The sequence below is a fragment of the Phoca vitulina genome, unplaced genomic scaffold, assembly GCF_004348235.1.
Source record: "Phoca vitulina isolate PV1807 unplaced genomic scaffold, GSC_HSeal_1.0 scaffold42, whole genome shotgun sequence".
In the NCBI taxonomy this organism is placed as follows: Eukaryota; Metazoa; Chordata; class Mammalia; order Carnivora; family Phocidae; genus Phoca; species Phoca vitulina.
In genome coordinates this window covers 15,122,700-15,145,248 of record NW_022589745.1, presented here as the reverse complement: position 1 = coordinate 15,145,248, position 22,549 = coordinate 15,122,700, and the positions used below count along the sequence as shown (strand labels likewise).

The following is a 22,549-nucleotide window of genomic DNA, read 5'->3' as shown; positions in this document are numbered from 1 at the left end:
TTAAAAGATGTCCTTGTGCAGATCATTTCTCATTTTTTAGACTTTAAGAATTGATTTTTAGAAATGGCATCACTAGGTTAGAGAATGTGAATGTTTTGTGGCTCTTAATACATACTATCAAAGACTTTTCCAAAATGGTTGTGCCAATTTACAATCCCACCAGTTATGTACAAAAGTATTAATTTCATGATATCATCAGATCAGGATATTATCTTTTCAAGTTATATTCCTTTAATAAAGGGAGGGGAATAATATTTCATTTATATTTCAATTCTTTGATTTTTCATTTTCCTGTACGTTTCTTAGGAAATTTTGTTACTGGTTGTGAATTGTCCATTCATATCCTTTGCCCATTTATCTGTTTCTGCTGTGATCTTTTACTTATGAATTTCTAGAATATATTTAGATAGCAAAGATATTCAATTTGCTATAGATTATCTTTCACTGTTGCCCTTAGTTTGTTAATTTTCTTTGGTACTGTTATTTATACTAAAACTCCATTTTGGGGTGGGAAGGAAATCAATTGATTTCAATTGAAATCAATTGATACAGCTTAAATGTTCTATTGACTTCTAATATTCTGTGAAGCAGAAATCAAAAATTCCAGTTTTCTTCTCTCTGTTAAGCTTCTTTCAGGTATATAAGAAATTCATTGAGGGGTTCCTGGCTGGTTCAGTCAGTAGAGCATGCAACTTTTGATCTTGGGGTTGTAAGTTTGGGCCCCACGTTGGGTGTAGAGATTACTTAAAAATAAAATCTTAAAAAAAAAAAAAGAAATACATTGAGTACTATCTCTACTAACGTACAGGGAAATAACAATTCTATCAAACCATAGACTTTGGGCAGGTTACTAAGTTGTTTCCATAAGGTAGTTGTGTTTGTTTTGGGGCCACCATCCCATGTGATTAAAAGGGAAACATTTCAACACAACCATGAAATACGCCAAGTCAGACTTTTAAGAAATGGACATGACATCAAGAATTCAAAGGAAAGAACCATTTGAGAAGATGGTTAAGGACGTCTTTTGAACAAAGGAAGTGCTTTTTGAAATATTTCAATAGAACATTAAAGGAAAGCAACTGGGTTCTTTTATTTTTATTATTTTATTTTATTAAGGAGCGTTTTTCAGTCAAAACGATTTTTGCTTCATTGAAGGGGATGGGGGAAAGACTAACTTGAATCCATATTTTCCATCTGTCTCACACCTGATGAAACAATTTAATGAGGAATAATGGGGCTTTAAGTTGATTTTTAACTAATCCTCTTATTTCTTGGAAGTAATGAATATACTGTATTATAGATCCATTCATCTGCTATAAATGCTTTTATTGACAATCAGACTCTCCTTGGTAGAAGTCTTTAAAAATTATCTTCTCTAAGAGTATTATGATGAAAGTTTATAGAGAAGGATAATATAGAAGAACACATTTTAACTGTAAATTATGGTGTGAAAGGTCAAATTAAAATAATATAATGAAATAATATCAGTTGGGGTGGGAGTTTTACAGCTGAAGAATTGCAATCTGCTCGTATATCCTTTTTATCTACCTTCCATGTCATCACTGCTCATATTTTATCTCTGTCTCTCTGTGCTGAGTTCTGGGTCTCTTTGTCAGTGCAATCTTCTGATTCATTAATTTTCTCTTAAAATGACTCAATCAAGAGTTTATCTGATCTATTGAGATTTTTGGTGTTTGTCTCATAGTTTTCCATGTCAGTGTAGTTCCTTCTCCTGTTTGACCCTTCCATTTCTCCCCAGTAGCCTCCTCCACCCCCCCTCTAGCAGTTTATTGAGATATATTTCACCGAAAGTGTACAATTTAATGGCTTTTAGTATATGCAGAGTTGTGCCACCATCACCACAACCTAACTGTAGAAATTTTCATCAAGAAAAAGAGAACATTTCCAACACTGAAAAAGAAACTACATTAAAAACAAAAAAAAAAAAGAAGAAGAAGAAGAAACTTAATCCCCTTTAGCATTCATCCCGTCCCCCACCAACACCAGCCACTGGCAGCCACTAATCTACTATCTGCATATAGATTTGACTCTTCTGGAGATTTCATAAAAATGTCTTATACAATATGTGGTCTGTGACTGCCTTCCTTCACTTAGCATAATATTTTTGAGGTGCATTATGTATCATTCCTTTTTATTGCTGAACTATATCCCATTAGTATTAGTATTTATTTTTCCATTCCTTACTTAATGGACATTTGGATTGTTTCATTGTCAATGGACATTTTTTCCTATGTAAGTAATGCCACTATGAACATTTGTAATGAGGTTTTGTGTGCACTTGATTCTCTTCATACATGTAGGAGTGGAATTGCTGGATATTACAGCACCTCTATGTTCAACTTTTTGAAAAACTGTCAAAACTTTTTCACAACAGATGCACCATTTTACATTCTCACCAGCAATGTATGAGGGTTCCAATTTCTCCACATACTGGCCTTGTAAATCTGGACATGTAATTTAACTTCTCTGTGGCGTTAAATAATGTAAAAGTACCTGCCTTATATTGTTGAAAGGATTAAGTGATTGGATCCAAGCATGGAACACAGTGAGGGCTATGTAATTTTTTTTTGGGGGGGGAGGGGAGTGTTACTGTAGTCTAAAGTGGAGAAATGTCATAATTCATTATGAGTTAAATTGCTTCCACTGTACTCCATCTTTCAGGGTAGCCTGACTTAACTATGGCCTCCCAGATAGTTTGGAAGTATTATCCAAACTAGGATAATTGTCCATGGACAATTCTTTCAATGTTGCAGAAGTAAACAAAGTCTCTGCTTTTCTAGAATTTACATTTTAGTGGCGAAATAATCAACAAATCAACATGTAACTTCAAGCAGTGTTCACTGAAGCCGTATCAGTGCACTAACCTTTACTCTGAATCCACTGGGGTCTCCATCTAAGAATATACTTGAGAGGAAGGCCTTTCTATTCCCTAAAAGGTAATGTACTTGCCAAAGAGTTAAACCATGTATTTTTTTATAAGACTTTATTTATTTATTCATGAGAGACAGAGGGAGAAGCAGGCTCCCCAAGGAGCAGGGAGCCTGATGCGGGACTCGATTCCAGGACCCCGGGATCATGACCTGAGCCGAAAGCAGACGCCCAACCATCTGAGCCACCCAGGAGCCCAAACCATGTATTTTTTTAAAAAGGTAAAAGCCTTAAGTCTCGTACAAATACAAAATGAACACGTGTCAGATATTTTATTTACTCACTTAATGAGGAAACCAGTAACATATCAGAACCAGTTTAAAAGGAGAGTTTAAAGTACTCATATTGTTAAATTGTGAATGGAAGATGAATTTGCAAATAGAAGCAAAATGCCTTTTTCTGAGGAGCGGTAAGATTCAATGTCAAGTTCAACGGACAGGAGTATTTCCTCTTGGTATTAGTTACCTACAATAGAGCTGTACAGAGTTCTACAAAGAAAGGTGGACAGCCCATATACAATCAGGATACCCAGAAAGGGGTGTCAGACTATGGCTGGTTTTTCACTGAAGGCACCCAGTAGTCTTTTGGTCCATTTTAATGAGCTTCACAATTTTTCCCAGTAAAGCTCACTCTTATCTGTATAAACCCAGCAACCAAGCAGTTCTTCCACTTTATCTTGCTTCTGTTTTCCTCAATCCTCTTAGTTGCCTGAGTTAGGTGTTATTTCTTTGCTCCCACCAAAAAGCCCGCAGAGCGAGGGAGTGTGGAAACCTAAGCCTATCCCCTCCGACAAGGCCCCAGTTTCCTCTCCCGCAGTGACGAAGGCCCCCGGGCGGGGACTAGCAACGCCCCTTTCCCCCTGGCACCGCCCCCGGCCAGCCAAATAATCGAGCAGCGCGCAAAGGTCACGTGAGCAGTCGCAGTCCCGTGACGCCTCCGGAGCAGAACGTGGCAGACATCACTCAAAAAAGTCCTTCATGCCCGTTTTCTGCCACCAACCTATCTCGTCTCTGCCTCTACGCATTAAATGCCTCTTTTCTTGCCGCTCTCGCCCCAGGGATGGTAAACTACCAGGTTACCCCGAACCTTTCTAGGCCTTCGAGCCAGCCCTTGCCCTCGCGTAAGAGGCGGGGATCCTTTAGCGCTAAAGGGACTCGCACTTCTGATTGGGCGTGACGTCTTGTCAATCTCCAAGTTTTCCCAATCAGGGGCCGAGTCCACCCCGCTTTCCGCTCTTCCATTGGCCTGTGTGCGGGGAAGGTGGAGGAAGAGGGGTAAACCGAGGTCGCGCGAGAGCGGCGCTCGGCACTCAGTGCGCAGGTGCAAGGAGCTGGCTGGGGCCCGGGCCGGGGGCGGGCTAGAAGACGCGTCGGTTGGTTTTGGAGGCTGTGGCAGAGTTATCTGGGTTCGACTTCTGGGCGGAAAGCGTTTGTCAGGGGCACATCCTAGAACGAAGGTTGTGAGATTCCCGATGGTGTCCATGACTTTCAAACGGAGCCGCAGCGACCGGTTCTACAGCACCCGGTGCTGCGGCTGTTGCCATGTCCGCACCGGGACGATCATCCTGGGGACCTGGTACATGGTAAGGGCGGGCGGGGCTGGAGGGTTGGGGCCCAGGGGAATGCGCATGAGCGGGAAGTGGGGGAGCCAGGTCTGAAATGAAGGGAGTGTTCACTGGGAGGGGGTGGGACTGAAAACGGGGTCTTGGGTGGGGCGAGAAGGCATAAGGGAGCCTCTTTTTAGGGTGCTGTAACTTTGAGGGAGGGGACTGTGGCCAGGAATCGGAGTGGGGGTGGGTAGGAATGGGGAGATTGTTCCTCGGCTCCAAGTAGAGGAGAAAATCGAGGTGGGGAGAAGCGGGGGCGTTGTGGGCGGGCGAGGGGGGCATGGAGAATAGGGGTAGGTGGGAGAGTTGAGGATACTGGGATTTGGCGGGGAGTTCTGGAAACTACCTGATTTCGGTCCTTTTTGTAGTTCCGTGATCAGAAAGAACACTCTTCCACCTATGTTCCCTGGAGTTTTTTTCCCTACAAAACAATTAGGAGTAGACCTTGAGAAATGCAGCCGAGTTTCGACATTGTCTTACCTGGAAGGAAATCGAAAGATCCAGCTGTAACGCAGTTGCCTGTGGTTCCTGGACTTTATTTGTTACGGTGTGTTTGTGATGTAGGCGGAAAGGCCTCTGTTGTAAATCTGGAGATTGTCTCGGAGGCCGTACCTTTTTGCCAGGATTTACACTCGATCGGCCTTTTCCTGGTGCAACTACCCGCTGCCCATTAGACGCTTTTTATTCCGTTTTTTTAGGAGACCTTTATTGAGAGCCTTCTCTATTCTGGCCACATACACTGGCATTTCCTGGGTTCCAAGATCTGTGTAATTCTATGTCATAACCAAGTTGACAGTGTTATTGATTGGTGGTTCACCAGTAATACTTTTGTGATTTCTTACCACCATCTCCAGTATCTACACATTGAAGCTAATTTATGACTGTTGGGATAGCTTTAGGCTATAATAATGACTTTACTGAAGCTTTGACAAACTTCTCATATTGTTGACTTCATTGGCTGCTTTCACTAGTGACTTTGTAATTGGTTGTTTTTGTGGGGTTGTTTTGGTTTGGAGGGTTGTGGCATTAGTGATACTGTATGGTTTCTGTTAACTTGCGTGAACTACAAAAAACAAAAAAGGAAAAGCTTTATCACATTCTTTTTGCCTTTCTCTGTTACCATTACTTCTTTACCCAGTGCCTTGAAATCATTACCATTTGAACAAACACCAGATGAGAATAATCTTAGTTAGGCAGATACTGTTTCATGGCCGACCCCCAGGAGACTACTACTGACCAGGGATTATTTCTGACCGCCCTGTTTTGCTTTATTGGTGTACATTAAAAACAACAAAACTTGAATGTGTAGGCTTATTTGCTTGTTTCTAAATTTATTTTAGTATTTTCTGTACTTTCATATTCAGAAACATCATCTTATTGGTATAATATCAGATTTCCCCTCAAAAATTCTCTTTTGTTTTATATTTTAGCTGATTTGTGATATTAGACATTAGTCAGTTAATGGCAATAGCAGTATTTCTAACTTCCTTTTCTCCTCCATTTTGCTAAGGATCTGGGTCTTCAGTTTCTTTTGTTTGTCCTTAGTTTTGCCTTCCATTCCCCTAAATGAATCATTCAAATCTTTAGGGTCCTCAAGCCTCTTACTCGACCCTGCCTCCCTCATCTTGAGAAGATGACCTCCCCTCCTACTGAACTGAGAAGTTGTGTCCATCAGCTGGGACTCTTGCCTGCAAACCTAATCTTCCCGTTTCTTCTCAGATCCTTCTCTCCATTCACAGAACAAAGGATTTCTAACTCCTTCTCAAGAAGGAAATAAACACCATCCCAGTTTCAACCATCTGAATATTATTGGCTGTATTTCTTTCCAGTCTTTTCTAGGCAGATTTTTTTTTTTTTTTTTGATGCTGTGGGCTCTGCTCATAAAAATGAAAGGAATAGCAGGGAAAAATACGAGTTATATACAGCAAAACCCAAAACGCAGGGAGAAAAACTTTAGTAAGGGCATTTATTTTCCATTGGAGGCACTTGATGTGAAAACATTTTACATCTCTTCCTTTTCCCCTGCTTCAGTTTTCACAATTTTAGAAGGAGGCCATACCTGTTCTTCCGTTGCATGGACTTTTGGGTTAGCAGAGCATTATAAACTGCTAAAATCAATTCGTCTGTCTTATATAAGGGATTTACTGATCATTTGCAATGTAAAAGGCTTTAGTGGACATACAAAAAGAATAAATTACAGGGACCGTTTGTTGTTATCTTTTCTATTTCTATTACCTGCCACACAAAGGCTCTCAGATGTTTCTTGTCTTGAAAGTGGTATCTGCCCTTAAGATACGGTATTAGAGATTTTTAGAGCACGTATACGAAAATGAAACGGTACAGTGACAAGAGGAGAAGGTGATCAGTAACATCAGATTCTAATTGGATGAAGGACTGGGAAAAGGCCATTGGTTTTGTTGGTGACTTTCAAAAGTGTAGCTTCAGTACCACAGCAATATAAAAAAACACAATTTCTGCCAATTGGGAAGGCATGTAACCTTTTAGAGAACAAGGCCACCTACACGAAAGTGTAGTATAATACCTCTAAACAAAGAGGACTTGTCCAAGCGGTGTATTTTCTTGCTGGAAACTTCTTTACTAAGACAGAAGTAATAAGGGATTGAGTGAGGTAGAATGCCACTTCCCTCTTCCTCCCTTCCTCAATTTCAGGTGGGAGGTTATTTACGATCCTCTTTAGATTGCCTCTGTGCTGTTTGAAACCTGGGATGATGGGGGCAGCCCTCCCTCCTGCTGGGCCAAGACACTGTATCAGTCAGTCAATCTGATACAGTGTCATTGCTTTCTGGCAACTGGTCTAGTGTTGAGGCCAGTCTAACACTGTGTTCTAAAGTATTCTATGGTATTAAGTAGTGCAGTAGGACATAGAGAAGCTGGAGCCAGTTTTATGCACCAGAGAGGTACCAGCCCTGAAGTGTTAGCTTTTGGCGTTTTAGATTGGAAAGAAGCATAATCCCCGGTTAAGGGATACAAAATTTCAGAATGAGCTCTAGTTTAAATTCTGGCATTCCTTAAATTGTTTTCTCTGTTATTTAGCCAGATGATTTCAGACAAGTTTGTTACATAGTGTAAGTTCAAATGTTCATTGAATAATTGAAAATAGGCGTACAAGTGGGCTATAGGACTGTCCTCATTCATGATTGATGTTGTTACAAGAATACATTTTGAGCATTTGTAATAATTTTAGGTCTTGGAAAGACTTAATATGTGGCTAATTTTTAATGAATGTCTCAGGCATAAACAATCTGGAGTTTATAGCTGGGAGAGAAGTGAAGACAGCTTTCCTCAAGCTCTATTCCTTTCCAGCCCTCATTCCTGGTTTCTTTAAATAAGAGTAAAGCTTGTTTATATTTCCAAGTTAATATTCTTCCTCAAACACTTTTTTTTGTGTGCCTCAGTACTTTTGCATGTGCTATCTCTTCTCCCCCCTCCCCCAAGTCACTTTTTAAAAACTTTTTTAAAGAAAATGTCAAATATAAAGAATAGCGAGATAGCATTAACATCTCCCATTTACTCATCACCCAACTGTGACTAATAACAACATTTTGCCAATTCCGTTTAATTTTTTAATGGTTAGCTCATGTTTTCTTGGTGAAGCTTTTCTTGTTTCCCAGCCAGAGATATCTGATTTCCTCACTGTGTACCTAGAAAAGTTCCTACATACCACTTGTATGTGCTCATTAAATAGTACTTATTACACGATTACGAATGATTATCTTTTTATTTTTCTCCTCCACAAGATGTTCTCTTGAGGGAAAAAGATGATAGGTCTTACTCTATAAAATGTGTGTAGTAGCTAGCTTGTTAATTAACATTTGAAGTGTTCATTAGACATTTGTAAAATTAATTGTCTCCTCCCAAAAGTAGTAGGAATAACTCATTTGTAACTGCACGTACCAGTAAACAACAAAGTTTATATGTATGTGAAACACTTAACAATTTTTAGAGATTGGCTATTTTGATCTTTACCTGCTGAGAGTGCTTCACTGAGTCGCTCCGAGTGGAGCCTGTCTGCCTGTGAGACCCTTATCAGGATGCCCTGAAGCACGTACATTCTTTTAATTATAGTCTCAGCAGATACTGAGTTGTGGCAGAATCCGTGGGAACCTAAAGAATAATGACTTAAAACAAAAACCAGCTCCCAGAGAATGTTCTGGGATGGGTGTGGCAGTGAGATGAGAAAGCAAAGAGGAATTCCTTTCTGGAGGCTGAGTACTTCATGGGTCTGATAACTGTAACAAGTAAAATCTACACATCTGGTTTTTGTAATTGTTTACTTATACAAGGTGTGCAAAAGGCTTGCAAAAATAATGCAAACCATATTTGACCCAGTAAATTTACAGGACTCCTTCCACATTGAATGGTATGTCCATAGTCCATACCATTGACATATTTACTGTATTCTGTACCTCCATATTGTGAGGTTTAGAAGTTAATCATTATTGTAATTACATTTTTGTTTTATTTCCTGAATAAATGAAAAAAATCAATTGGGAATAAAGATTCTGAAATATAATTAAACTACTTGCTCTTTTCAGAGAAATTTTGTATCAAATTTTATATTGTAAGGCTGTAAAATTGATTTTTTTTTTTTTAAATGCTCTGTGGAACTTAGTAGAAATATCGACTGTAATCAAAAGTAAATAGCACAGGACTGGAATAGGAGCACAGGATGGGTGCTCAGTTTAAGATCACAAGGATGGATTTTCCAGGTTAATACTTTAAAATGTAAGGTGAAGTTCTAATGAAATATAGTGATCTAATGGAATATAATTAACTCAGTGAAGATTCGAATTGTGTGAGCTTTAAAGAAGTAACACTGCAATTTATTTTTTCATTTCTTGGTCCTTTTGATTAGAGCTGTGATTTTTGTTTAATACTCAGGGTTGTGACAGTGAAGTGAAATTTGAATTGTCACTAATTCTACAAGAAGATAATAGTGGATGAATCTGGCTTATCCATGTAAGAGAAAATAGATGTTATAAGTCCTACGTGCAATAAAAATATTTAGGAAGGGAAAATTAAACTCCTAAATATTTTTGGTTGTGTCATTTCCTTCATTTAGTCATTGAGTTTGTTTTTCTTGATATGAGAATGTTTTTTCTGTACTGTGCAGAGCTTTTTTAACTATGACTATATTGTGGTTAGCAAAGAATAATTTGCTGAATTGATTTCAGACTGATTTTCGTACACAGAATCTATAAGATTTAGGTAGATATCTCTAATTGCTCAATAATTAATTCACCTAGTTGGATGAACTACTCATACTCGGTAGCCAAAACCCATTGCAATGAAGATGGAAAAAATCAGGCTTCAACCAGGGAGCCACCCTTGCAAGTATGATTGTCCTTTGTAAGACCTTTCAGGAGTTGGAGGATAAAGTACCTTGCTTTTGAGCATTGCGTGTTACTGAACATCTTTACTTGGACAGTAAAGTATAAACATCTTATAACCTTAGATAATAGTTTCTTCTGGAGAGACCTCAAAACAGGAGTTGCTTAGGAATGGGTATGAGTAATCATGTGGTGCTCCGAAGCAGGTTGTCCTAAAAAGAAACAGGTTTGTATCCTAGCTTTCTCCTCTACCATATCAGTGAACTTACCACAAGTTATTTCACTTGCTGAAACTTAGTTTTCTCGTCTGCAAATGGGCTTTAGTAATATTTTCTTCACCAGGTTGTTGTGAGGAGTGAGTGAAGTAATATATGTGAATATGCCTGGTATATAGTATATCCTCAGTAAATGTCAGTTGATTCTGAATTTGGTATTGTGACATTGTTTAGATCTCCTAATCTTACTGAATGATAAAACTTGGGTTGCTTGTCTTAGAGAATGTGAAGTGCCTTCAATTGAGAAGCTGTTATTTTTCATTCAGGACAAACAGGAGAGAGCTACCTAACAGAGTTTGTTTAAAGTACTGTTGATGATAAGGCTCTAATGTTTCTTAAAAATACCAAATATTCAGATTTTCACAAAAGGAAGAGGACAGGTTCTGTGAACTTTTAGATAGGGAAGCCTAACTCCAGTCCTAGGTGGTTTTCTGTATTGAATCATTAACGGGACTGTTTTTGAGCACCTCAGGGAAGGGTGCCTCCTGGGCTACTGCAGGGATTCACTAACCACTGGAGGCATAAATAATTGCTTCTTGAAATAGAGTTACAACCTTGGTAAATTAGGAAAATTCACCAGATATTATGATGGAATTTCGGCAAGAAGTTTGACAAAGACTCAAGATGTTTTTCTGAAAGTGATAAAGAATTTTATTCAAAGATTGCTGGTTAATGGGAAGAGGACAACCTCTGACAGCTCCTGTGATTGGCCCAGTTCTCCTTTACTAGTGACTGAGATGGAGATACTGATTACATGCCGACCATATTTTCAAATAATGAAAGCTAAAAGAGATAGGAAATCTGTAGGGTATTCCGAATCTAGATCCAGAACATCTTGACAGGCAAGAATATATACGGTGAAATTCCATTGCAAATGTATAAGGGCTTATGCTTGGGCCTCTGAATCTAACTGTACAGGTTCAGGTGGTAACTTAGCAGGATCAAGTGTGAAAAGAATTAAGGGTGGGAGTTACTCTGACACGACATTCAAAAAATTTATGAAGCCAGTACGATTTCAGGCTGTGCTAGTTGAAATTTGTTAACTTAGACTGTAGGAACTGAGATCCCTGTGTGCTCTGACCAGGCTGATCTTACCTCATTTTCATGATATGTCCAACAAACTGGAGTGTGTGTATAGAGGAGAGCAGAAGGAGGTAGTGAGGTAGCTGGACAGTGTTAAACCATTAGAGAAATGGTGGAAGTACCTGAATGTTTATTCTAGAAAAGATTATTTGACGGCCTGTGTCAGCTCCCCTTAGGTGTTAGAGGTGCACTTACTCAAAAAGGGGAGCACATTATTTCAAAAGGTAGAATTAAGGACAGTAGGCAAAAGTCAAAGTGAGCTAGTTAAAATCTTGGAAAGTCTTTTAAGCATTTGAGTCAGGCCTAAGAGGAAATGAAATAGTTTTCTATCATTAGATAGGACATACTGTAGAGGAGTGTCAGGCTTATCTGATGGATCACTATTTACTTAACTGATGGCTATTATATATATCTGATGGATAAGTATATTGGATGAACTGTAGTTTCTTCAAGCCCAGGAATTCTGAGATTGGTGTATGAATAAATACATGACTGAACACAAACAATTTGTAATGATTCCTTTTAATTGTTTTGCCATTTATTAACATAGGTTCAGTCATGTTTAAGTTTATACTTTAAGAAATACTGACTTTTAGGGTGGTATTGCATATTTTATCTATAGGTAGTCTGCTACTGTTTTCTGTCTTTGTTACTCCAAGTAAAACAGGTTAAACATGGGAAGACCTCTGAAGATTGTGGTGAGGACTGTTTCCTGATTAATAATATAATGGATAACATCTTATCTTTCACAGGTGGTAAACCTGTTGATGGCAGTTTTGCTGACTGTGGAAGTAACTCATCCAAACTCCTTGCCAGCTGTCAACATTCAGTATGAAGTCATTGGCAATTACTATTCATTGGAGAGAATGGCTGGTATGTTTTTAGTTGGAAATACCTCCTGCTCATCACACACACACACACACACACAACACAGAGATTATTTAGAGGATTGATTAAATTGTATTTAAGTTACTCTACTTGCTGAGGCGTAAAAGTGTTTTTGTGGGTTTTTCAAAGATACTCAGTGAGAATTGTAATTGAGCACTTCTGGCCAGAAAATGTTAAGGACTACCAGAAGATTTTTTGAGAAATGTACATTGTATACCTTGATTCTTATCAGTGCTGTGGAGAGAAGAAGAAATTACAAAAAGACTTGTAAGCCTTTAAGGTCAGCTGGCAAGTGTAGTAGAGGATGGGAGCAAATAGGCTTACAGGAAAATAGGAAATACGAATTATTGGAATATTTGCTGATACCTTTTGCCGAGGGTCACAGTTCTAAATATATTTCAATCATTTAGATGAAGAAAGACGATATTGGAGTTAAAAATAGGAGACATTCATGGAAATTGCTTTTTTAAACCTGTTTATTCTCTGATAGCATTTTCATTATCTTGCTTTCTCTGAAATACAGGTGCAGAAAGATTCTAGTTAAGATTTTATATTGGGGGGCGCCTGGGTGGCTCAGTCGTTAAGTGTCTGCCTTCAGCTCAGGTCATGATCCCAGGGTCCTGGGATCGAGCCCCGTATCGGGCACCCTGCTCGGCAGGAAGCCTGCTTCTCCCTCTCCCACTCCCCCTGCTTGTGTTCCCTCTTTCACTGTGTCTCTCTCTGTCAAATAAATAAATAAAATCTTAAAAAAAAAAAAAAAGATTTTATATTGGGCACCTGGGTGGCTCAGTCCATTAAGTGTCTCCCTTCACCTCTGGTCATGATCCCAGGGTCCTGGGATCAAGTCCTGCATCTGGCTCCCTGCTCAGCAGGGAGTCTGCTACTCCCTCTACCCTCCCCCCCTGCTCATGATCTCTCTCTCTCTCTCTCCCTCAAATAAATAATAAATAAAAAATAAAAAAGATTTTATTTTATAAATGTTAGAAATTTAATATTTGAACAGAAAATTATGCCTCAAATTTTCAGTGCAAAGTTTTTTGCATGTTTAAAATATCACTTCAGAAAAATGTTCTGAGTACTCGTGTGTATTTATAATGTTACAGGATCTTAAGTTATTTTTAGGTTTATTAGCTTTTATTATAAATTCTTGAGCTTCATTACATTTATGATCTTCTCTGATAAATTTATCAAGTGGTTTTTAAAACAAATTTGGTTGTTAATTCACATAATTCACTCACTGTCTATAGGGCTAACTGCTGTTTCTAGGATTCAAGTAGAGTTTTGTGGCCATCTGTTGACATTATAGTATGAAAACACTAACAGTTGTTTAAACTGTGTTCAAGTGCTTTTTAAATGAGTCTACTGATTGTCTATTCAGATATATATAATCCTTTAATTCTGTTGTTAAATGCGATAAAAGAGATACCAAGAACATACTAGAAACATCCCTCCTGGTGTTTGTTTTTTCTTCCCAAGTTAGTCTATTTCTGTTTAAAAACCAAAATACAATAATGAATAAAACGTTAGTTTTTAATGGCTATTTTTGGTACTTTAGGCTGTAAAATTATGCAAAACCTGATGTCAGCATTTTTTCAGCATGCAGTGTCAGCATGTGTTTCTCTTAAAATCAAGGTGTAGGAAAAGATTTATGGTTATTGACATTCTTGTAGGTCTGTACAACTGGCTGCCTTGGCTAGAGCTGCAGGGATGGAGTCACGGGTTTCCTGAACGGTCTGTGAGCACTGTGCCTGCTGTAGAGAGAAGCAGATGTATTCGTTATCATACTAGTGTTGATTATAATTCTGCCAAAGCCCCCTATTCTTGACAGAATATAAAAATGCATAGCACTTGGTCATATGGTAGTTTTTGTGTCTCTTTGCAGGTGGAAAGTTGATTTTCCCATGACCCAGTGTTATAATGGCAAGTTAAGTTCTGATCATTGGCCTGCCAGCGGATTTTATTTATTTATTTTTTTTATAGCCTTTATTTATTTTTTCTATTTTTTTAAAGGTTATTTATTTGACAGAAAGAGACAGTGAGAGAGGGAACACAAGCAGGGGGAGTGGGAGAGGGAGAAGCAGGCTTCCTGCTGAGCAGAGAGCCCGATACGGGGCTTGCTGGGCTCCATCCAGGACCCTGGGATCATGACCTGAGCCGAAGGCAGACGCTTAATGACTGAGCCACCCAGGCGCCCCAAGATTATTTTTTTGAGGGAGAGAGAGAGCACGCACAAGCTGGGGGAGGGGCAGAGGGAGAGGGAGAAGCAGACTCTCCGCTTAGCAGGGAGCCCAACGCGGGGCTCCATCCCAGGACCCTGAGATTATGACCTGAGCCGAAGGCAGACACTTACTTAACCGTCTGAGCCACCCAGATGCCCTGGCCTGCTGGTTGATTTTAAATAATAAGGTTCATGGTTATTTTTAATCAGCTAAACAGAATACGACATTCAATGTATATGAAATGCTTCTGCAAAATATACAAGCTGTTTTTCAAATATGAATTTAACTTTATATTCACGTTGGTAATGGGTGAACACTTGGGGCCCCCTGGAGAAAGTTCTTAAATGTGGTGGTGGCTGGAAACCGGAGGTTCACATCTGGGTATTTAGCCCTCATATTTTGTTTGCTTTATTGACTCACAAATACTGGAGCATCTCTTGTTCTCGGTATTATATATGTATTTTTCACCTGTCATCCCATTTCTCCCCTATTTGGCTATAGGGCATCTAGAGGATATTCTCTATCCTCTAGAAAAATTTAAAGAGGGCTCTTCTTACCTAATATAGTGCCAGATATTGATGATGTTTGTACTGCCAAGTGACAAGATGGTACATGACATTTATCTAATAGTGGGAATGTTCGGCAATTTTTCAAACAGCCGTTATTATTAGCACCCTTCTGGTTCTTAATCTCTATCCAGAGTCAAAGAATTAACTTTAAATCTGTGCTAAGAAACTCAAGTCGTGTGTGACTTAATATTGTTGAGATTACTCTGGTGTTTTGTGAGGCAATTAATGAACTTGAATAATGTAGAGGAAGGGGACAACCTGAGAAGGAGGTGGGGAACAAAGAAAAGGCCTGTAAAGTATCGGAGAAATCATGAAGAGGGGATGGGGAGCAGCGAGTTCACATGTTGGGATGAGGGAGAGGAGGTTAATGGAGAACCTTGAATTTCTGATTGTGTAGTTTATCTGAGGTTAGAGGGGGCAGCTGTAATGCTCTGTATTTAATATATTTGTGTCTTTCAAACAAATACCAGCTTTTCCCTCGTGTGGAACCCTGCTTTGCTCACAAGACCCAACTTGTGTCATTTCGTATTTTTTTCCTGATTCCCCTGGGAAAGCTAATTGTTTCTGCTTCTGTTGTAGCACTTTGCCACATTGGATTATAATTCTCTGTTTGCACACCTTCAGACTCTGGGCAGAGATCTGTCTCTTTAGCTGAGTGACTGGTTGATGATAAAAGTCAGTGAGTTGTAGCCAATTTAATAAACAAAAACAAAGGCGTGAGTTCGTCAAATGTCATTACTTAATGCTGAGACAGATTTTTTTTTTTAACACGCTTGGTCTTAGATTTTTTCATAGCCAATCTTGAAAATACTCATTTTTTAAGCTAGCTTTAAAACATCATTTTGTCATGAAGAGTTCTGTTCTTTTTGTTATGTTTGTTATGTAAGTAGCTTAATTAGATTTTTGTTTTTGTTTTCTTAGATAATGCCTGTGTTCTTTTTGCCATCTCTGTTCTTATGTTTATAATCAGTTCAATGCTGGTATATGGAGCAATTTCTGTAAGTATTCTATATTTTCGACTTTTAGAGTTTGACCTTTACTGAGTGGTACTTAATAATTTCATATTTATGTTGTGATGTTGTGGTTGTTATTTTTTGTCTTCAGTATCAAGTGGGTTGGCTGATTCCATTCTTATGTTACCGGCTTTTTGACTTCGTTCTCAGTTGCCTGGTTGCTATCAGTTCTCTCACTTACTTGCCAAGAATCAAAGAGTATCTGGATCAATTAGTAAGTGTGTATGCTAATTAAACCTTTTTTCTTTATTTTAAGTAAAATATTTAAATAGAAAATTTGAGTCAGCTTTAGGTACTATTTTTATTTTATTTTAATCTACCTACTTCTTTAAAGTGTTTTAAAATAATTATTACTTCTGTTAATTACCATGTTGAAACCAGTAAGATACAGGTAGAATATCCTCTAACTAGTACCATTTGAATATTCCAGGGTTAAAAGTCTCTAAAGATGGATATCATAGAACGTAAGAAGTAGTTCAACTTTTGTTTTGAGTATACTAGTGGTATAATAATTTGGCTCTAGAGGTTTCTCCCTCTCTTCAAAAGTAGAGCATTCCTGTGAAATCTTATTTAAGCAGAAATGTTGTAAATGTTTATTCCCAGACCCCCCAAATAATCTTCTTAGTCTTTTCTGATACCCAAGGGCACACCTTGCTAACGGATGCACAAAATAAAGTGCGGTAAAGCAAGGATGCCCACAGACTCCGTTCACCCCTCTGGCGGTTGGACGCTGAGACGCTGGGCGGGGCTCTCAGGGAAGGAGCTCTCAGGGAGGGGGCGGGGCGAGGCTCTCAGGGAAGGAGCTTTCAGGGAAGGAGCTCTCAGGGAAGGCGCTGGGCGGGGCTCTCAGGGAAGGTGCTCTCAGGGAAGGGGCGGGGCGAGGCTCTCAGGGAAGGAGCTCTCAGGGAAGGAGCTCTCAGGGAAGGCGCTGGGTGGGCCGCTCTCATTGGGGTGTGCGCTGTCGCTCCCAATAGCTTGCTTCCATACGGACGCTGGATGCTCTTGTTGCTCTAACCCCTTTTTTCTTTGTAGGCATCCATAGCTAATACTTGAATGCTTACTGTATCCTTCACTCTATTTGAGGCAAATCGTTGGTGAATAGTGTAGGTACAAACATAGCTTCCCTCTCTCTGAGGAGCAGCCCATGGATTGGGGGAGTTAAGAGGTTATCTGTGATAACGAACTGGAACTGTCCACTGCACCATTAAGTGCGGAGCTTAGATTAGTGCTGTATGATGAAGCGGCAGGGAACCTTCTGGGCTGGAGTAAGATCTGGAAGGAGGCATGGAGTCCAGAAAAATAAAAGTTCATTTAAAAAATGCTGTCTTGGGGTGCCTGGGTGGCTCAGTCGTTAAGTGTCTGCCTTCGGCTCAGGTCATGATCTCAGGGTCCTGGGATCAAGCCCTGCATCGGGCTCCTTGCTCAGCGGGGAGCCTGCTTCTCCCTCTCCCACTCCCCCTGCTTGTGTTCCCTCTCTCGCTGTGTCTCTCTCTGTCAAATAAAAAATCTTAAAAAAATAAAAAAAAAAAAATAAAAAATGCTGTCTTTTAGGAATTTTCTCCCCGCTTCCAGATTTCCTGCATAGTCCATCTTGCATACCACAAATTTATCATTTGTTCAGAAAACATTTGGTGGTTGCTTCTTATGTGCAAGGCACTCTGCTGCATTCTTGGGATACATCAGTAGAACTTACTTGCTAGTGAAGGAATTGGAAAATTGACAATTACTCCATTAAAACTGTGGTAAAAAGCTGTGAAGGGAAGGTAGGTTGCGCGAGTGAATGTCACAGAGCTGTCAGATGTGGGCTGGGAGCAAGACTTGAATTGCACTCAAGAGTCTGAGTAGGAATTAAGACAGGGAAGATACAGAAGCAGAGGTCACAAAGACCCCTCGAGGTGGGAAGGAACATTCTGTGTGTAGTCAGAGGACTGTAAGGTGACCGTGGTGGCTGGCACATAGATTAAGGGAGGGAAGCAAAGCAGCAGTGATGAGTGGGAGAGAAGCAGCTGGGGGCAGGGCCTAGTGTCCGGGTTGGCCGTGGTCAGAAGTTTCCTCATTCTAGATCTCTCTTGTCATGTCTGGCTGAAAAATTGCAAACCTCCTGAATAAAAGCTATAGCATTCCCCCATGAACCGGTCCCATTCAGTTTTTGTCTTTCTATTTATAAATGAAGGCTTAAAGAACAGTTTTGTCCCAAGGAGACACTTAGCTAGGGTTTGGAGTTGGTGTGTGGGTACTTTTCTTCTTTTTCTTTTTTGGTCCTTTGGGATTTTTGCATGCTGCTTTTTTATAAAAATTATTTGGGCTTTTGTGTTGACATTTCCAGTAAAAACATGTTTTCAAAAATTAGATGAGCTTTAAAGGAGAACATTAGAAAGAATTTTTTTTGCTATTCCTTTTACAGACCCCAGTGGTTTCTCCCCTCTGTTATATTCATTTGGTCTCTCAGACTGGCAAGTACCTTCTCTGTTGGCCAGCTTGTAAATCCTTAATTATTTTTTCGTAATGCCCTTCTGGAACCCAGCTCATTGCCTTGTACACGATAAATGCTAAATAAATATTTGAGTAAATAAAGTTGACCCTTCGCAGTAGAATGTCGTATGTCTGCAGTGAATCACAGAGGTTTGCTGTTTTTATAACCAGGGGCGTGCCTTCTTTTTCCCCTTTCTGATGAGCTTTGAGACTGATGACTGGCTTTTAGAAAAATGAATTTCCCGAGATAGGACTAAATGACCCATGGAACTTAGATAAGTCTTAGCACCTCCTGACTTGGTGACTCAGGGACAAATCTACAGTTGTATACAGGAGATAGTGGTTTTCCAAAGGCCAGAAAGATGTAGAATAGTGAAAAGTAGAGGATGAGCTCTTCTCTTTGGACAGCAGTACTCAAATATGTTTTAAGTGTTCAGTGGCATGCATTAATGATGATGAGGCTTAAAGGTACCATGAGTTAAATTCTGTTTATAAGTTTTTATTGGAAATCAGTTCTGACTTCGGTGCCTTTTCTTTGTATTTTTAAGATGCTCTCTAGACTATCATGAAGTGCAAGTGCCATAGCTGAATGATGAGTGTGTGTGTTTAATTAATAAACTTCATGGTTTAGAGCAGTTTTAGGTTAACAGCAAAACTGAATTGGAAAGTGCCCTCCCACCTCCCCCACTGTCCACATCCCAAACCATAGTGGTCCGTTTGTTACAAGTGATGGGCCTGCATGGACACATCATTATCACCCAGAGTTCATAGTTTACTCGAGGGTACACTTGTGGTGTACATTCTGTAGGTTTGGACAAGTGTGTAAAGTAGTCACTGTGGTATCAAACAGAACAGTTTCACTGCCCTAAAAATCCTCTCTACTTTGCCTGCTCACCTCTCCCTCCCCTCCCCCCCCGCCTTTTTTTTTTTTAATAGCCCGATTTTCCCTACAAAGATGACCTCCTGGCATTGGACTCCAGCTGTCTCCTCTTCCTTGTTCTTGTGTTCTTCGCCTTATTCATCATTTTTAAGGTGAGTTGCTGACTAAATGTTTGGGCAGCCAGTTAGACTGTGACACAGTTCGTCTAAAACCTTTTTGTTGCCTTTTCTCCTTATAGTTCACTGTTAGGGGACAGTGTTCTGACATAGTAGTAAAGGTAACTTCTGGGGGATGTCCTCCCTCTTGTTTCCGGAGAGTGGTTGGAATTCCAGGATCCTTCCTAAGTGTAAGGAACATCATGTTTTTGGATCAACAGATCAATGATTTGATTGAAAATCTGTTAAAATTCCAAAGGTTCAGAGACAGAATTTCTTTTGCAGCACAGTGGTTATCAGACCTGAATTAAAACCCTAGTTCTGGTTTCTCTGTAAAATGCTATCAATAAGACTTGTGATATTTAAGTGTGAGCAGGTAGGGAAAGGGCCTGGCCTGTGCTAGGTTCAAATGGATGTATGTTCTCTTCTCCATGGAGCACATGTGGGGGAAAGCATAAGCCACCTTAATTTTAGAGCAGGTAGTCTGTTGAGTTTCTAGCATATGGAAATTTTGTTTGCCTCTTTCAGGTGTATCTAATCAACTGTGTTTGGAACTGCTATAAGTATATTAACAACAGAAACATGCCAGAGATCGCTGTGTACCCTGCCTTTGAAGCACCCCCGCAGGTGAATGACCGTTTTAATATAGGAAATCTTCAGTAGCCATTCTTGATTATTCTCAAGAGCCTAGATCTTGACTTCCTCTTCAATGCCGTATGTATGGTTCGGGCATGGATAGCTTACATCCGCAAGATTTAGCGTTTCCCTTTGGAAACCTGGGTGTGTGGGTGAGGGGCCTCCTGCACTGCTCGTTCAGCTTCACTCCTAGGGAGTCTCCAGGATGGTTGCATTTTCAGGGGAGATCAGACAGGAAGCAGCCGTGTGAGCCATATCAGGCTCGTGGCTTTTGGAACTTCTAAGGATGGGGTACTGTCATGTGCAGCTTGTGTTGCTTTCAAAAAACATCCACATGATCAAAAGGGGAAGCTGGTTTTTCTGTGGGGAGATGAATGCAGTGGGTTCCGTGAGTCTGTGGGGAGGCCTACTTCAAGGGCCCTTTAGTTGCTGCTGTATTAGCTCTTCCCAGTTTTCAATATGTAGAATGTATGTGGCCCATGTAGGGCCAGCCTGTCACACTTGGAGACACTTGGGTTGGAATGTCACTCCTGCATAGATGTGCCCTTTACCCTAGAAGAAATGATAGAAGGGCCTGATCCTTTGATTATAGATTCTGATGAAATCCAGGATCCAGCACCTTATTGGAGGTTTCCTTTAGTGTAGTTCCGTGATGCCCTTAACCTGGATTTGCAGCCCCTGAGGCACGGGTACTTTGTCAGTCACGCTGTGCGGGGGAGGAGAGAGCCGTGCCACCTACTTCCTTTCCTGTCAAGGTGTCCTGGTAGCCTCAGGGTCTGTTCAGAAGCAAAATTCTGCCCCTCTCCCCTCCATCCCTCTGTCTTCAGCAGTCTTGGATCAGACAGCTCACCTCCAGTTACCAGTCCTCTCTAGAGCTCAGGAACTTTTCAGCTCACAAATTCCTCAGCTAAAATCTGAAAGCTGAATTATTCCAGGTAGGATTGTAAAGATGCTTTAAGTCAATATAATTTTTTTCTCTCTTCAGTATGTTTTGCCAACCTATGAAATGGCCGTGAAGCTGCCCGAGAAGGAGCCGCCGCCTCCTTACGTACCTGCCTGAGGAGATCCTGCCTTTGTCAATAAACCCTATACCAGCTTTTTGTCTCGTTTATTGTACAAGATGCTGCAGTACAGGGCTCTTCAGACTTGTTTGATATAAAATTCGTTTTCCTTTGTTGAAGCATTTATTTTCAAACACTAACAAGCTCTTTGGACATCTGTTCAAAGTCTGTTTTTTTTTTGTTTTTTGTCGTTAAGTCTATACATTTTAATAGTTTTTGGAGACAATCTAGGTTAAGCAAGAGCAAAGTGCCATTGTTTGCCTTTAATGGGGGGTGGGATGGGGGTATTCTCTACACATTTTCTTTTTTAACTTTGAACTTTCTTTATATAATAGTTTGCATTTTGGTTATTTGCTGCCCTGGATACTTTCAGGAAGAATGACTTAAATATTCAGGGTGAGTGAGTTGGATATAAGATCTGAAGTTTTCAGCTATGAAAACAGGAAAAATACATAACCTTTTAACTTGACTGTGGAAGACGTTGGTTGCATGTTTCTAACTTGTATGTGTTTCCATCTTTGTGATAAGATGCTTTAATAAATCTCTTAAATATTTATTGTTGTCATTTTTTAAAAAGTCCATTACCTTTTTTTGGTAGATAGAATTTAACATCTTCCATTACAGTAAACTCAGACTGTCAGGGTCTTTTGGTACTTCGAGAATATAATGCGGCTTAATTAGAAAGCATTTCTTTAGTCCAGTAACTCAAATCTTATTTAACGTTATGGTGAAGATATTACTTGAATCACAGGCCAGAAATTACTGATGGTTTGTTAGAAAAATTATATGATGAGGGTAGCAAGCTGTCTTTTTATGTAGAGATCATTTAGTATTTAGGTAATGAGTTCATCAAGAATAATTCAATAGGTGCGCCTGGGTGGCTCAGCCATTTAAAAAGTGCCTGCCTTCAGCTCAGGTCATGACCCCGGAGTCCTGGGATCGAGCCCTGCATGGGGCTCCCTGCTCAGCGGGGAGCGTGCTTCTCCCTCCCCCTCTGCCTGTTGCTCCCCTTGCTTGTGCTCTCTTTCTCTCTGTCAAATGAAAAAATAAAAATCCTAAAAAAGAATTCAGTAATTCAAGAATAATTAAAAAATGTATCAGTTGACCTTCAGAGTGGAGCCAAAGAGAAAGCAAGCAAACTGCGGCTTATATGCACAACTAAAACTACTCCACCTTGCATCTTGCTAAGAATGTAGTAGTAGTGGCCTTGCTCACGTCGACCATATAGACACATGAACGTATTTTACACATTTCTTAAAGGGTTAATGGAATTGTTTGGCTGCAGTTTCACTTTTATAAACACCTGCCACCACCAAAATAAAGAGTAAACTTTATATTTAGAAAGGACATACAGTTGTGTCTGGGAGTATACCCAGTTTCGGGTAATATAAG

The 22,549-nt window shown here is 39.9% G+C and overlaps 1 protein-coding gene across 1 annotated transcript; it reads left to right on the top strand.

Annotated features, from left to right (window-relative positions):
• Positions 1 to 4,259: 4,259 nt before the first annotated feature.
• Positions 4,260 to 21,711, top strand: LAPTM4A (lysosomal protein transmembrane 4 alpha). Its single transcript, XM_032430105.1, has 7 exons — positions 4,260 to 4,531; positions 12,017 to 12,137; positions 15,862 to 15,938; positions 16,045 to 16,167; positions 19,362 to 19,457; positions 19,989 to 20,087; positions 21,082 to 21,711. Exons 1-7 carry the CDS (start codon positions 4,421 to 4,423, stop codon positions 21,154 to 21,156), a joined length of 702 nt encoding a protein of 233 aa, XP_032285996.1. The 5' UTR covers positions 4,260 to 4,420; the 3' UTR covers positions 21,157 to 21,711.
• Positions 21,712 to 22,549: the final 838 nt, after the last annotated feature.

Bases quoted from the DNA above. Each gene is read 5' to 3' on its own strand.
- LAPTM4A (XM_032430105.1), top strand. From the start codon at position 4,421: ATGGTGTCCATGACTTTCAAACGGAGCCGCAGCGACCGGTTCTACAGC. The intron at 16,168-19,361 runs GTAAGTGTGTAT...TTTTTTTAATAG, and splicing joins AAGAGTATCTGGATCAATTA to CCCGATTTTCCCTACAAAGA. The intron at 20,088-21,081 runs GTGAATGACCGT...TTCTCTCTTCAG, and splicing joins CCTTTGAAGCACCCCCGCAG to TATGTTTTGCCAACCTATGA.